This window comes from Megalops cyprinoides, chromosome 15 (genome assembly GCF_013368585.1).
Source record: "Megalops cyprinoides isolate fMegCyp1 chromosome 15, fMegCyp1.pri, whole genome shotgun sequence".
Classification (NCBI taxonomy): domain Eukaryota; kingdom Metazoa; phylum Chordata; class Actinopteri; order Elopiformes; family Megalopidae; genus Megalops; species Megalops cyprinoides.
The window spans coordinates 19,064,410-19,080,362 of record NC_050597.1 but is presented as its reverse complement, the minus strand read 5'-3'; the positions used below and the strand labels follow the sequence as shown (position 1 = coordinate 19,080,362).

Genomic DNA, 15,953 nt, shown 5'->3' with positions numbered 1-15,953 from the left:
CACCGGAGGTCCATGCTCCGATTGGTTGGATGGATTCCGTTCATAGTCAAAGTGTATCACATGATTGGCTGAGCTGGTGGGAGTATTATCTGTTTGTTAAGCAGCAGTATGTTCCTCAGGGCAGTGTGCCGGATAGTGCATGAAATGTGAGCCTGCCTGTAAAATGCCTTGATGAGACTAACAGGTGCAAACATCTGTGTTAAAATTACATCTACAGAACCCTCTGAGCTGTCTTCGCAGGCCCCTTACGAGGAAACATACATTTTATCAAGCTGTGACACATTCTGGCCAATGGCCACCCAGAATTATGCAGCTGGTGGTAAACAGCAGTTGGCAGGGCAGTGTGGGTCTGTGATGTTTTATGGGGTCAGTTGGCCGTGGAGTTCACATTCATCCATTCATGCTTTGTCCCTTAAAGCCTTTCCTGGAAGCAGCATTTTGTCAATATTTAGTCAAAAAGATGTGCAGTGTCTGTTTTGCTAGAAGGTTAGTCAACCATGTGAGACATCAGTCTCAGCTACAGTTTAACTCCATAACTGTATGTGTGTGTGTGTGTGTTCTCATAAAAGTTAAACAGGTGTATTGTCTGGCTAGTTGTATGCAAAAGGTGTGTGTGTGCAGTCCAGCTGTAATGTATAGAGCCCTGGATTCAACCTGAAAGTCATAGTTTTGAATCCTTCCACAGGTGAAGGGTCATTTTGTATGGTTTTCAAGGTATTTTTTACCTCATTTACAGCTTCATATAGCTGTGGATTACATATTATCTACAGTGCAAAATTGTATGTGATTTAAAACACAATGTAAGAGCCTCGTAGTGACTATTTGAATGTAGTCTTTGTGTTGTTGTGTATTTAGAAGTCTTGCTGTAGCTCGCCAAGCCTGTTTCAGGCAAACGGATTGGTTAAAATGATTCTAGTTCCCTTTGTAGACAAGCAGCTGATTTAGATTCGAAAGCCCTGCTACTTTTGAGCCGTGGTTCAGAACAAGGCCTCGTGGAAGGTAGAGGCTGTCTGCGTTGACATGGAAACTGAGCTCACTAAGGGCCTACTGAAATGCAAGTGCACAGAGACCGCTCAAACCATTTACACGGGCGGCGAGAGGTAGAAGAGGTGTCGGCTAAATGTCTTACGTCTGACGTGTTTATTGTACCTTGTGTTGATCGTTGGAATTCCGTGCAAACTGTCTTCAAGACACAGCCGTCAGGAAAATCCTTGTTTCTGGTGCTGTTGTTGGCATTGACTTATGCAAGCTTCCCGGAACAGCGGGTCTATATTCTAAATGCAGCACATCGACCAGCATGCCACATTACGAAGGAGCAGGCCTTCATTCTCAATCTAATACATTGATTAGGAGAACAGCATGAACAAAGTGCGGCGGATTTTGATGTTTTACGTACAGTGAATGAGCCTGGTGTTGTTAACAGGCAGCGACTGGGGATTTGGTCAGAGAACTTTATTTCCAATATATCAAGAAGCAGGGCATGTCTTTAACAGCAGGGTGTATGTGCCAGAAAAATCAGGATGTGTTCACAGGAGAAAGCTGTGTGTGCGCGTGTGTGTGTCTGTGTGTGTATGTGGGAGAAGGCTGGAGGTGTCTGCGGGAGAAAGCAATAGGGGCTTGCTGTAGAAAGTGGAGCGTTTACCCATGTACTCTGTGTGCCAGCGCTTTGTGGCATGTAAGCCCCAGGGCGGCAGCACCCGATTGGTGCTCGCGGTTGGCATAGCGGCGGGCGGGCTGCCAAGCTGCCAGGCTGCCGCGTGCCACGTGGCGCGCAGCCTTCCTCTCGCGAGTCCCACGCCAGCCGAGGCCCCGGCGTGAAGGTGTAATAGCTGTTGCTCCTCACACACCCCTCCTCGCCGCTCGCAGCGGTAAACAGCATCTGGCCGTTCCGGGCCTGTGCCAGCGAAGCAGGTAGATTGCGGATGTGCGCTGTGAATTTTACGCCGTCAACGCTCCGCCTGACCGCAACGTCTGGTCCCACTGTGCCGTTTTTTTCCTGTCAGACAGCCAGTGCGGATCTGTGGTGGTGGGGGTCCACAGAGCAGGGGGGTGCAGGACGGGGAAGAGTGCCAGGATGCATCAGAAAGAAAGGGGCCGCTGTTACCAGAGGCAGAATGTCTACTGTTCCTTCGCCAGTTCGGGTTGGCGGCTCGTTTGAGTGATGTCGTGTCCCTTGCTGCCTTCAGCAACAGGATGGCAGACATACATCACTGTTACACTAGAGTATTACGTGTGCGTGCGTGTGTTCCTGTAAGTTTGTGTGTGTGTGTGTGTGTGTGTGTGTGTGTGTGTGTGGTGAACACGTCTGTGACTGCAGCCCTGTCCCTTTCCTCTCTGCAGAGTCGCAGTAGTCTCAAAGTCATTTGAAGGACAGACAGAGAAGACGGAAGAATGGTACGGCACGCAGTACAAGCAGGAGGCCATTTCTGATGAGGTCATCAAGGTGAGACGGACGTCAGTGTTCCCCTAAACGCTTGACCTGCTGAAAGGTGTGAGTTTGACTTCCTCTCCAACTCCTGTTGACCGCCGATGCTCAAAAACAGCACTATAACTGCAGAACAAGCTGGCAGCTTCACAGCACTGTCTACCCAGTCTCCTCCAGTCTCTATAAATGTGACCGTTGCATGTAATGAGCACTCCGGCTCCAGCGCTCTCTCCTCCAGCTCTGAGGTTAAAAATAGAAGCCAAGCCTCCACAGTGTGAACAGACCAGAGGCTGAAGCATGGATGGAATATTCTGGAAAGGCTGGGCACGCACCACCACGCCGGTTGGAACCTATGCGCCTCGGGCAGCGGAGAGAGATGGAGGGAGGGATCAGTGAAATGGCTGCCCTGTCTGGATCAGGCACCACTCCCTAATTCTCCCTCCTTGTTCATGTGACATAGCTGGCCTTTGATGACATTGTCAGAAATGTCACAAATGCTGGATGTCGCTCTGGATAAGAGCGTCTGATAAATGAATGTTAACAAAAAAAGGTCAAGCATTGCACAAATGTTAGAAAGTTATGCTCAGGCACAGCTCCTTGTAGCTTTTCAGTCATAACTCTCCTTTTGAGTACAGATGATATTCCACACTGGCTTTCGCATACAATTCCTGTGTATTAAGGATTGGTAGTCTATAGTATAGACTGCCATCTGACTGACAGAGGTTTTACAGGCAAATTTTTGAAGGAAGGCTGAGAAGTGTGGGACTGGAGCCAGCCTGCAGTAGGACTAATGTCAACAGATGATTAGAGCAAGTTTGAAACCAAACAGTCAGATTTTGTTGTTCTCATTACCTAAACATGCCTGTGTGCAGTTTTTTGCTCTTAAGTTCAGAGTTTTCTTTTTCCAGGCTTTCCTTTTCCTGCCATTTCTGTGCCCTGCTTGAGAAACACGTGGAATCTGTCATTAAAGCACTGACATTTCCTCTTGTTGATCTTGCAGAAATGGCAAAACGCAGACCTGAATGGCAAGTTTAAACTGCCCATGAGGAATGAGTTCATCCCCACCAACTTTGAGATCTACCCTCTGGAGAAAGAGTCTCCATCCTTTCCCACCCTCATAAAGGTGCGCTTTTCAAATGACTACTAGTTTTTCTTCAGTTTGTTCACACCATTATTGAATAAATGAATTAACTGTCTCAAGTTGGTACAGTGGTGTCACATGTAGTTAGGGGTCTGGGTTCTGGAGCTGAAGGTCATGAACTGGAATCTGTGGTGTGCCCTGCTACTGTGGGCAGAGAGTTGTAAATGTGTTGGAATGAAGCTGTAGACATTAGCATGTTTTGTATGTTTTAACTTTGTTTGTGGTTAACAAATTCCAACCTCTTTCCTTAGGACACAGCCATGAGCAAAGTGTGGTTCAAACAGGACGACAAATTTTTCCTGCCCAAAGCCTGCCTGAACTTTGAGTTCTTCAGGTGCGTATCCAGAGCTGCTCTCCTACAGGGGACACAGCAACATCTGAATTTCAGAGATGCTGATCACCAGCCACTATGGAAAGGCTGATCTGCAGAACATCTTTCTGAGCTTCAGAAAGTCGACAGACCATAATAAGAGCGTGAAGAAGTTGGATTTGAATTTTGAAGTCATATACCCGCTGCCAAGGGATTGGTACAGTTGTGGAGCAGGAATTTAAACTGTCCAGGGCTTAAACTAAAGCAAGTGTGAAATTGCCGTTAGACACAGGAATTAGCATCAAATCGTCTCTCAGAGAGCCATGTTCAGTTATTTATTGTTGTCCTTTGACAGCTTTGCATAAAATGACAGAAAAGTAGCAGTATTCACCCATTTGCTTTGTAGTGCTTTACTGAATGCTGCCTAGGTAAAAAATGTCAAACATAGTCACTCTATCAGAACTGCTTACTCATTGTAAGACTAATGTCCTTTCTGTTTAGGTGGAGACACAAGGTGAAGCAATGTGTATTTTAATATTGAAACTTCTGCTAGCCCTGTCACAGTTTTTGTTTCTTTAATAATGAAATGAATTTGTCATTACAGGGTACTTTGTGTCCCCCTCCATCTTTCCCCATGTAAATCTGTGTTTGGTCTTAAATAATGTCTTGATGTGACATACCAGTGACTGTTTTTGCTGTGTGGTCAGTCTGTAAAGTGTTTGTATTGTAAAGGGAGACATTTGTATTTTAATGTGTGTTCTGTTTTCCCAGTTAATAACTCTGTCCCAGCTGAACGTGGGGTTGATGAGAGTAGAAGTATAAGGTTTTATATGTGACATTCTCTTCACAGCCCGTTTGCTTATGTGGACCCATTGCATTGTAACATGGCCTATTTGTACCTTGAGCTGCTCAAGGACTCCCTGAACGAATATGCATATGCAGCCGAGCTAGCTGGCTTGAACTATGACCTGCAAAATACCATCTATGGGATGTATGTAAGTACCCAAATTTCCACCCCACCCCCCGTGCCATAATCCGACCATTCTCAACCAATCCTCAGCATCAGCCCCGCCCTCTCCCCCCTCGAATCACTCGAACCTGGCTCTTAGAGGAGAGGCATGTCTGTTTCCCTTTGTGCTGGAGAGACCTCCATAGCAGTCTGTCTGTCTTCAAAATGTAGGTGGAAATGAATATTGCAGGTGGCGCTGCCCCCTGCTGGTGGCAGATTCTGGTTCCGGCAGGGTTTGTTTGGTAATTGCAACCTCCGGAATTAGGTTTTACTCAACCAGCTAATTTAAAAAAAGTGAAGAAACCGAATGAAAAATTTGTTTGGCACTTTCCCAATCAAACAGTAAAACGATCAAACAAGACAAGGACAAGGACAGGAAGCCTCCGCCATTGAAAAGGAAACGGACTGATCTCGCTGCTATCTGTGGCGTATGGTACGGTGAAAGAGTAGCTGTAGAAAAGTTTTCAGAACCCCCCGACCCCTCTACTATTGAGTGTAAAGCTGGTCAACAGGCTGCATATACATACTCTTATTATCAGTCTTCTCCCCCCCCTCCCCCTAAAGCCCAATCCCATGTCTGTTTCGGAGCCCCTCCCAACAAACATGTCTCTCTTGTCTTCTTTTTGTTAGTCGCTACCTTTACGCTGACCCCCTGCACTGCAACATGACCTACCTGTTGCTCAGGTTATTGAAGGATGATTTAAAAGAGTGTACATATGCAGCCCGGCTGTCAGGGTTGGTGTATGCGGTAGCCTCAGGGATGAATGCCATACTCGTAAGTACGGCAGCAGAGAGGAGAGGGGGCGGAGCTTGAGGCTTGAGAGTGCGCGCGGGCCGGCCTTGTCTCTTCTTTCCCTCTGTCTGTCTTATCCGTTGGAGGGCTCGGAGCCTCCTGTTCTTCTCACACTTGTCCCGCAGTGAGGGAAGAGTCCTCGAGCTCTCAGATTTTACTGGTTGGTTTACAGATCTAAGCTAGAAAATAAAATCTGAAGCCTAATGTACACACTGGCACACACACACACATATATCAAAAGAACTATAACTCCAGAAGTGAAGCTCAAAGCCACAGGGGTGGGAGACCAGTAAACATCACATCTTGGCTGATCCTAGAATAATGTCAGAGATGGTTTAGGGTTGGGCTGAAGGAACCTGTGCTATGAATATACTCAGACACAAGGTTTCCACAGCCAGGGTTGATGCAGGTTTCTACAATATCAGTTCTCACCCAATGTTTCCAGCGTAAGCTGATATCACTGCAGGACCTGGTTAGCATTAGTTGTGGAAACTATCAGTTAAGGCTATAGGAAGTCCATGATGTTTAGGCAAAGGGATAGTCTGGATCTGTAAAACAACACGTAAATGACCTGCTGACCCTTGCGATTCTCACACTAATCCTGATACACATCAGAAAAAGGAGTGGTCTCTTTCTGTCTTTCTATCTTTCTCGCTCTGGTTTTGCTGTGATGGTGGGTTTTCTCTCTCTTCTGATCCTCACTAATTGTGGTTTCTGGCCTGTCCCTCGTATTCATGTTCGACTAAACTGCATGTGTGAGTCACCAGTGCAGTGTGCTGGAAAAACGTCATCCTCGGGCGTGTTGGTTTTTTTTATAAACCGACACAGGAAATGCCACTGATGTCTGGGTTTTGTAGTTTTATGGCTGAATTTGAGTTACACATGCTAAGCAAAGGAATACTATCCTACTGAATATGCTTATAATGTATGCTCCTCTTATAAATAAGCCTTGCTTGAGTTTTTTCCAAAATGTGATACACATAGAGTCAGCCATGTAGAAGAGAGCCTTTTCTTGCTGTTGCCCAGTGTTCTCTCTCATTGTACCCCTGAATTCTACACAACTCGCCGCCACCGTCTATAAAGGCCTGAAAATGGGTCAATAGGCACTGTTGGCATACTGGTTCCGGTTTGCTTCAACATGCTTACCGCCCTGCTATGCACACTACACTGTTGTGTAAGATGGTTGGGTTCACTGGGCGCGATGCTGTTAATGGCAGCCAGGGGGCAGTGTCTCTGCGAGTGTGCGAGAGCATCTGGCTCTTTGAAGGATGCCTGACACGTGAGGGGCAATAGTTTTTTGGAAGACATGGCAAAGAGCAGCTATAACCTGTTCATGCCCCTTGTGCAGGTGCACTAGGAGATGATGCTAAATCTCACGCACACACACACACACTCAGCCTAGTCACATAAGGTATACAGATTCAGTTTGAATCCCCTTTCATACTTGATAAGGATAAACACTGGTGTATTTCTATTAGCTGGAACACACATAAACAGGGCATTGGTAACTGTGAATGCTTCCTGTTTAAATTCAGCAGAAGCGATGCCGTCCACTGTACAGGCATGAGCTCAGCTGTGCTGTTTGGGTAGTCTGGTGGATCAGCCTCTCCCTGCCCTTCAGTGGCCCTCTAATAAGATGGTCAAGTCACAGCACCACCATGTGGTTCTTGCTGGTACTGCAGTGCCGCCTCCCTCCCTGGGAGCTGCCGCAGAGGTCTGAGTGCCTGCTTAATGGAGTGTGTGGAGCATTTTAAATTCCTTCTGTGACTAGTGCTGACATTTTGCTGAGTGAAATAATTACTTTTCTGTGGAAGTGCCAAAGCTTTGAGCATTGGGGGGGTGGTGAAGGGAGCGGGGGGGGGGGGTGGGGGGGGGGGGGGGGACAGATGCTGACAAGTAGCTCATCTCTTAGCAGCACTGCAGTATACACACACACACTCACTCACACAACCATTCACACACAAGTGCAGTCACTCCCAAATGCACACTTACACAAATGCACATAGTCAAATGCTCATTCTGCCACACACACACACACACACACACACAGAGCTGTCTCACACAGCTGTAATGCCGCTGACGCCCTTCTCTCCCGTCCTTGCTACAGTTGTCTGTGAAGGGCTACAATGACAAACAGCATATCCTGCTGAAGAAGATCATTGAGAAAATGGCCACCTTCGAGATAGATGAGAAACGCTTCGACATCATCAAAGAAGCGGTAAGCCTCCCCTTCTCCCCCCTCGGCCTGCAGCAGGTGTGTGAAGCCCCCTGATGGCCTGGAGATACACGCGGGACAACATGAGTAAATTCCGCCATTTTGTGTGTTCGGTCACCCAGTATATGAGATCACTGAACAACTTCCGGGCGGAGCAGCCACACCAGCACGCTATGTACTACCTGCGTCTGCTGATGACCGAGGTGGCCTGGACTAAGGACGAGCTGAAGGAAGCACTGGATGGTGAGACACATGCGTGTGCACACCCACATTCATGTTGACACCACTGTCCCTCTCTCGCAGCCACACACACGTTCTTTCTGGCACACACACACCTGTGTACTGTCTTCTGTGGTGGATGCTCACACACTCTCATTCTCACTTATTCTCTCTCTATCTGTATCACACACACACAAAGGTGTATTTGTTATTGTCAAAGTCAGTGAGATGAGTCTCTTCTGGCTTCTGTTTGTTTGCTGCTGAATCTGCAGGTCTTACTTTAAAATGGTCTTTGCTCTTTGCAAAAAGTGCAGTAAAAGGTTTTTATCAATGCAGTAAACCAGAGCGGGGCTCCTGGCTGGGATGCAGTCAGTCTGCGCACCTGAGACACCCAGAAATGAGGCCTTTGCCTTTCTTTTCTACCCGGGTACACCTAAGACCCCTGGCTGCTGAATCCCAGGCTGCCCCACGCATGTCGTCCCTGGCCCTGAGGACACACGCACCCTGTCTGCTGATGCCTGTGGCGGGCTGCAGAATCTGGGTCAGACGCCACGTGAATTCAGAGTGGCAGATGTGTGCAGCCAGCCAGCCGGACACTGCAGGAGCGCCCCAGCTCTTTTCACACGCTCGCCCGAGTCTCCCCGCTAACACGCTCGCCCCTCTATCACGCTCTCGTTCCTCCGTACGAGCGGGCGTGGTCAGGAGCGGCGGCCGAGCTCGCGCCGCGTCCGATTCGCCGCGACGTGCGCGGTTCTGATTATCATCTGTCCTTGTCGCTGTGAGAATGGCTCTGTGATTGATTCTGCTGTCTTGATATGTTTTCCAGATGTCACTCTCCCTCGCCTCAAGGCCTTCATACCTCAGTTGTTGTCACGGTTACACATCGAAGCCCTTATCCATGGCAATATCACCAAACAGGTCAGTGGGCAGTGTTACCTTGAAAACAAAAAGAAGTTGGAAGGAGCTTTGTGTGTGTGTGTGTGTGTGTGTGTGTGTGTGTTTGGGGGGGGGGGGGGGGGCGTGCGTGCTCGCCTGCATAGTGTTACCTTCATCAGAATCTGTAGGGATATTTATTTCCTCATGGACCTCAGCAAGGACTTTGTGCGCAGGAAGAGGTTTTATCTGTCTTCTGGGATTGTCAGACAGGGTGAAAACTGAGGATCTCTGATAAGATCAGACCATCCAGTCACAGTTTATGTAAGATCCCATCTGTCAGAGTCCCTGCTTACCCTTGCTGTTGATGAGAATGTCACAAGCAAAAGGAGGGGATTGGATATGCCAGCAGGGGTGACATTATCCCCCAGACACTTTCATTACCATAGAGACCCAATACATCTACAGCATATGCAACATATACTTATTGTCGCACGCAGTATACACCATAGACTCCCTGCCCCTACAGCATTCACATCATAGAAACTCACTATCCCTACAGCATATGCTGTAGAGACTCACTGCCACCCATAGTATACATGCCATAGACACTCACTGCCATGTATAGGATACTACATCATAGAGGCTCCCTTCCTCCATAGCTTAGAACATAGATATACTGCTGTGTGGTCATTATCAGTAGTCATGGATAGTAATTAGTATGCAAGGTCTCTCCCCCAGTTGTCTCTGCACTTTACCTCTTGCCCTCCTCTCACCTTCTTTTTCCCCTTCCCTCTGTCCTCCTTTTTGCCTGCCATTTTTCCTCTCTTTCCTTCTCACCTGCCCCTCTGTATATACCTTGCATGCTTTTGTGCCTTTCTCACTCATTCCTTCTCTTTCTCTGTGTGTGGGTCTGTTCAGCGCTGATGTCACTGGTGTCCTGCTGTTTAACCTCTGACCCCGTGTCTCCTCTCCAGTCTGCTCTCGGTATGATGCAGATGGTCGAGGACACGCTCATCGAGCACGCCCACACCAAGCCCCTCCTCCCGAGCCAGCTCATTCGCTACAGGGAGGTGCAGGTCCCTGATGGTAAGTGACATTTCTACCCTCCCCCCTTCGAACAGTTTGCCCAGCACTTTTAGGACACATCCTGAATGCTGTGTAATGTGAAGTTAATTATGGATGCTAATTGGCTGACTTCCTCCTGGTGGCGGACCCGTGTACACAGTGACCTTCACTTCACTGGTGGAGGAGGTTAAAGCCCATGTGATCATCCCTGCATTAGCTCTTGTTGCTTAAATGTTAGGTGTATAAAAATATTTTTGAGCGAGATATTCTTGTGATAATGACATGGTTGGCATTACAGAGACTTGGCTAAGTAGAGGGGGTGAGGATAAGTACAACATTGTGGGGTATAAATTGATCAGGAAGGATATAACTAACCTCTAGAGGAGGAGGGGTAGCCCTGACGATAAATGAATGTCTAAATATGCAGCAAATGACAACCCTCTAAAACCCAGTGGGGATAATTATATTAAATTATCTGAATAATTAAGGGGAGTGAGAGCTAATTTGTAATACTTTACAAATTGTATAAAAAGTTGTGTACTTAACATTGCAAACAGTTACCGGTACAGTGGCAGTGTGACCGCTTTGCAGTGTCATTTACATGCACAGCATCCTTTAAGGCTGGTAACAGGTTGCAGGAGAAACGGAGAGAAGGTATCGACAGCAGACAGTGCCACTGTTTTGCCACATAAGCAAACATCCCTGTGCTCACGTTTCACACTGAAATCCTTCAGAGCGCATCAAGGCAAAAAGCCCTTACTGCCATCTACATTCAGCCGATGCACAGATTGCAGCAAGCTATCCACACATTATTGTAGTTAGTCAGATTGCTAGAAGTAGGAGAAGCTTATACGGATTGGTAAAATATCTGGAATTTTTTTTTTATTTTTTATTTTTTTTAAACAAAGTACCCAACATCTTACCTTCTCTGAGTGAGACAGCAGCTGTTGTGGCTCCTCCTCCTCCTCTGTAGCACCTGAGGAGAGAGGGCCGCGACTCCGTATGAAGAGGGTCTCTCTAGATGCACAGTCTGATCTCGCTCTTGCTTGTTGTGTGGTTGCCTGATAATGCTTACATGGAACAACTGCAGTAGATGTGTAATGTTTTTGTATAATAGCAAATTCTATGAATAATAGTAAATGATATAATCATTTTCTTACAAAAATACAACATAAACTTTTGTGTTTGCTAATGTAGAGATAATGTGTCCTGTGCAATGTGAGGTGTTTGACCATGTTTGGGTTCATATTTTACTTTCTGCATTGACGGTATATTGAATGCTCTCTAGCTGTTCTCTGTCTGAGCTATCTGTCTCCAGTCTTACCTGGAAAATCGGTAACAAGGAAAACATAATTCATTTATGGTTAAATCAAGGCATTGTGTTTTTGCAGTTACTGTTACGTTTTTATTGAAGCACAAATGTATTGTTAAATGTTCATAGAAGCACAGTGTTAGTTGTTGAGAAACCTTTACATTTTTCATAGACGGATGATTTACCAGTTGCATTTGCATGACTAGTTTCTACCAGTCGGCTCTTATCTCTCTCCCTCTCTCCTCCAGGGGGTTGGTATGTTTACCAGCAAAGGAATGAGGTTCACAACAACTGTGGCATTGAGATCTACTACCAGACAGACATGCAGAATACCCACGACAACATGTTGCTGGAGCTCTTCTGCCAGATCATATCTGAGCCCTGTTTCAACACACTGCGCACCAAAGAGCAGCTGGGTGAGCCACACACACACACACACACACACACACACACCCACACCCTTTATGGAAAACGACCTCCCTGGAAGTTACCGGAAGGGTGGTCAATACATGCTTGGATATTTACCGCTGACGATTCCTCTCCCAGGTTACATCGTGTTCAGCGGGCCGCGGCGGGCCAATGGCGTGCAGGGCCTGCGCTTCATCATCCAATCGGAGAAGGCGCCCCACTACCTGGAGAGCCGGGTGGAGGCCTTCCTGTGGACGATGGAGAAGTGCGTGGAGGAGATGAGCGACGAGGCTTTCCAGAAGCACGTCCAGGCCCTGGCCATCCGCCGCCTGGACAAGCCCAAGAAGCTGGCCGCCGAGTGCGCCAAATACTGGGGCGAGATCATCTCCCAGCAGTACAACTTCGACAGAGGTGAGCACGCTGCCTCGCCCTCCTGTGCAAATATGGGCTGGACCCAGGCTGGGAAGAGCGGAAGAGAAATCTTTCCTCCTTTTCATCAATATTTATAAAGGAGAACCCTGCTGAACAGAACAGATGATTAATTGACATTATTAATGTTCTGAGTGTGAGTGAATGCAGATCTCTTTATAGTGAGCTGTGATTTACACAGAAGGGACTGAAGCTTCCTGCAGAGCTTGGAGGGGGGAGAAAACATCTGGGGGTTGATTTATTTCAATATTGGATCTTGTGAGCCGTAGAATATTCTGGTATGGAATTAATAGACATTAAAATGCTCCAAGTATAAACTCTGCTTTAAAGAAGTAGAAGAATTTAGAGCAGAATGAACAAGCTGGTTTATTGCCTCTCGCTGAATTTCATGCTAATTTTGTACAGAGTTGTGTTGCCAGAGTTCCTCCCAGAAGCCAGTGCTGTCGGTGTCCTTTAGAGTCAGCTCCCTACAGAGTTGTATTTGTCACTCATACACCTCAATCCGGGTTTCATTTCATCCTGCTCTGTGTGCTCAGAATAAGACGCAGTGTCCTCTGTGGGAAAACACTGTGGGAAGACGGCTCAGTGCAGTTAATAGCGACAGGAATGCACACGGATTACCTTCAGAGCTTTGTATCCGGGCGTTCTCTGAAGATTTTTTTTTTTCCTCTGGTGGAATATTATGCCCCGTAATTAGATTATTCCCTCCTAATCTGGCCATAAATTCCTTTGAAGAGGTGACACCAACTCTCCTGGCGATATCTGCAGGAACGGAGAGGAAAGGAGGAGGCATTTCCCCTTTAGTGAGCGCATTAGTAACGACAGGCTGCTAATTGAGCGAGTGTACAGTTACCGATGGACTCGGCGTGATTAGGTTATGACGATGCAAATCGCTTGTTAGACGCACGGCTCATTTCAGCCAGCGGGGTTTGTTCGCCAGGTAACAGCAGAGGCCCTGTTATTTCTGGATTTGGGGCATCTGCATGCTGGTCGTGCACAGACCATCCTGTTTAACGTTCACTGTGTGATCAGATTCCGAGTCGGATTCCCTTTGACCTTCTGCATGTGGTCTCTCGGAAGACGTGATCCATTTTGACACGTGACTTTCTTTCCCCCCCCACCCCCATCCTACCCCCCTTGTCTCTCGTTTCAGATAATATTGAAGTAGCCTATCTGAAGACGTTGACGAAGGAAAACATAATGCAGTTTTACAGGGTGAGTGGGTTTTAATGTCTGCTCTATTGAGATTGATTTTCATTTATGCACGGGGTAATGCAATATTTCCCGCACAGCCAATCGCCGAGGAGACACCTGTCGGCTTGGACCCTTTTATTGCTGTATTTTGATACGCTTTCTGGGAAAGACCTGCTCTTTACTGGGCTTCTGAAAGCGCCTACCTCCACCCCCCGACGGTACCGTCATACGTGTCTGTGCATCAGCTCCGCGGGGGGTAACGGTTACGTCATCATTTTCTCCCTGCGTGCGTTATCTTTTCAGTTGAGTTCAGCCCCTGCTGTGATAATTAAGTTTCAGTCCCCTCGCACCGTCCTCTGTAAATCTGCTGTGACCGTTTCTGTTCATAGCTGCAGAGGTGACACTCCATGAGTGCAATGACAGAATAACAACAACAATAAAAAAAAAAAAAAAAAAAGATTTCCTCCGGTGCGCGAGCAGGGAGCGCTGATGCGTCAGCAGGGCTATTGGGGAGGTGAGAGTGTCTCGCGCTCTGACTGGGAAATGAGGCTGAGCCTGGGGGTGGAGTCACGACTGAGGGGGTGTGGTCACTTTTAGAGGCGGGGCACATTGTGTAGTACCTGGCCTTGGGCCCAGATGTGCTGGAGCAGCAGTGAGGGTCTGTTATTTGCAGATAAAGGTACCAGGTTATGGGTGCGTGCATTGGCTTGTGCTGATGCTGATGAGAAGTTTAAGGGGGATATAAGGATAGTCTGTGAGCTCCATTAGGGTGAATGAGGTAGTCTGTGAGCTGTTTTAGGGTAAGTGGGGATAGCCTGTGAGCTCTTTTGAGGGGAAATGGGGACAGTGTGAGCTCCTCTAGGGGATATGGGGATAGACTGAGCTCTTTCAGGGTGTGAGGAAGCGTAGCATCTCATTTTTATGGCAGAGTTGTCATGTGGAATAAAGTCCTGGCAGGACTCTGAGATGGGAGTAATGAGTTTCCCTCTCTAGCTCGTTATGTTTCTTTCAGTTTGCTTTTACCAGTGTTTCAGCCGTGCCTGCTCTTCCCTCTCCCTGCTCAGTTCCCGCTGGATTAATGGCTCAAACATCCATTATATTTAGCTCAGGGGGGGCAATTGATGTATTCCTCCAATTTGCATAAATTAAAAAAGGAATATTGAGTGATTTTCAGCGTTTCCTCTCTCTCTCCCCCCTCCCTCCTGCAGGATCTGCTGGCTGTGGACGCCCCGAAGAGACACAAAGTGTCCGTCCACGTGCTGTCCCGTGAAATGGACTCATGTGAGTGCCCGACCCAGAGAGGGGGCAGCGGAGTCGTGGGCCTGGAGTTCCGCTGTCCTCTCCTCCCCCTCGTGCTTTTAAAAATACAGCTATAAATGCTTCAGGACCTAACGGTCATCCACAGGACACACCCCAAGAGAGTGGATGGTGTAGAATTACAGGCTACAGGCCTTCGACCTGTCCTTCAGTGGCAGTGTGTCCTCCATCTCTGCTCACTGGGTTAGCATCAGTGATTATGTCTGAAAGCTTTCGTTTTCTCTTCATTGTTCATTCCAGGCCCTGTAGTGGGGGAGTTCCCGTGCCAAAATGATGTCAACCTAGCCCCCGCCCCCTCCCTGCCTCAGGTACAGCATGTGTCTCATATTTTTCCTTACCTTAGCAGGTAACCCAACCCCCATAACTACACACATTTGCTTACCCATGTGATTATTTAAAAAATGTTTATCCCATTCGCTGTCTGCATTTTATCCCGCTACACAGGTAGAAACATTTAGGTTACTTTAGCAGACACAGGGATGTGTGAGGAGGTACAAGACTGGCAATGTAGTGGAATGGGCTGGGAGTTAAGAGAGTGAGGAGGACTGACTGTGTGTGTTGGGTGACTGGGTGTGTCTATACCTGTCTGACCTTATGTGCAACCCCCACCTCTCTCTCTCTCTCTCTCTCTCTCTCTCTCTCTCTCTCTCTCTCTCTCTCTCTCTCTCTCTCTCTCTCTCTCTCTCTCTCTCTCTCTCTCTCTCTCTCTCTCTCTCCCTCCCTCCCCCCTCTCCCTCTCCCTCTCCCTCTCCCTCCCCCCTCTCCCTCTCCCCCAGCCCATACTGGTGCAGGACATGACCGAGTTCAAGAGGAGTCTGCCCCTCTTCCCACTGGCCAAGCCGCACATCAACTTCATGGCTGCCAAACTGTGAGAGGCCGAGCCACAGACAAGGGGGGCCCCGCCCCGCGGCAACTGGAACCCTGTGGAGCCCCGTCTATCTGCAATGTGTTGGGGAGGGGTTGGGGGTGGGTTTGTGTGTGAGTGTGTGCGGTTGGGGTGGTGGGGTGGGGGGGTGTTGGGGGGGTTTGGGGAGGGGTGCGCATTCTACAAGTGTGATTCACTAGCTGTGCTCATGGTCATAGCTCAAAGTAGAAGTCCCACAAACATTTCATTTTTTTTTTTTTTTAAGAATTTTTTTAGAATTTGTGCTTAAAAAACCATTGTGCTGCAAGGCACAAACCTGGACACCAATACAGCTCTCCTGTAAATGGTTATCAGTAGGAATGTCAAAGCACCTGC

The 15,953-nt window shown here is 47.8% G+C and overlaps 1 protein-coding gene across 2 annotated transcripts in view; it reads left to right on the top strand.

Moving 5' to 3' along the window:
* Positions 1-15,641, top strand: part of ide (insulin-degrading enzyme) — a 29,508-nt gene extending 13,867 nt beyond the window's left edge. For both annotated transcript variants that reach the window (XM_036547126.1, XM_036547127.1), the window contains exons 12-25: positions 2,341-2,443; positions 3,426-3,548; positions 3,818-3,900; positions 4,727-4,871; positions 7,786-7,896; positions 8,016-8,136; positions 8,939-9,030; positions 9,963-10,074; positions 11,614-11,781; positions 11,912-12,184; positions 13,356-13,417; positions 14,605-14,677; positions 14,954-15,021; positions 15,490-15,641. In XM_036547126.1, coding sequence (XP_036403019.1) covers positions 2,341-2,443; positions 3,426-3,548; positions 3,818-3,900; positions 4,727-4,871; positions 7,786-7,896; positions 8,016-8,136; positions 8,939-9,030; positions 9,963-10,074; positions 11,614-11,781; positions 11,912-12,184; positions 13,356-13,417; positions 14,605-14,677; positions 14,954-15,021; positions 15,490-15,585 — 1,630 coding nt within the window. In that variant the 3' untranslated portion in view covers positions 15,586-15,641. The remainder of the gene's footprint in view (positions 1-2,340; positions 2,444-3,425; positions 3,549-3,817; positions 3,901-4,726; positions 4,872-7,785; positions 7,897-8,015; positions 8,137-8,938; positions 9,031-9,962; positions 10,075-11,613; positions 11,782-11,911; positions 12,185-13,355; positions 13,418-14,604; positions 14,678-14,953; positions 15,022-15,489) is intronic.
* Positions 15,642-15,953: the final 312 nt, after the last annotated feature.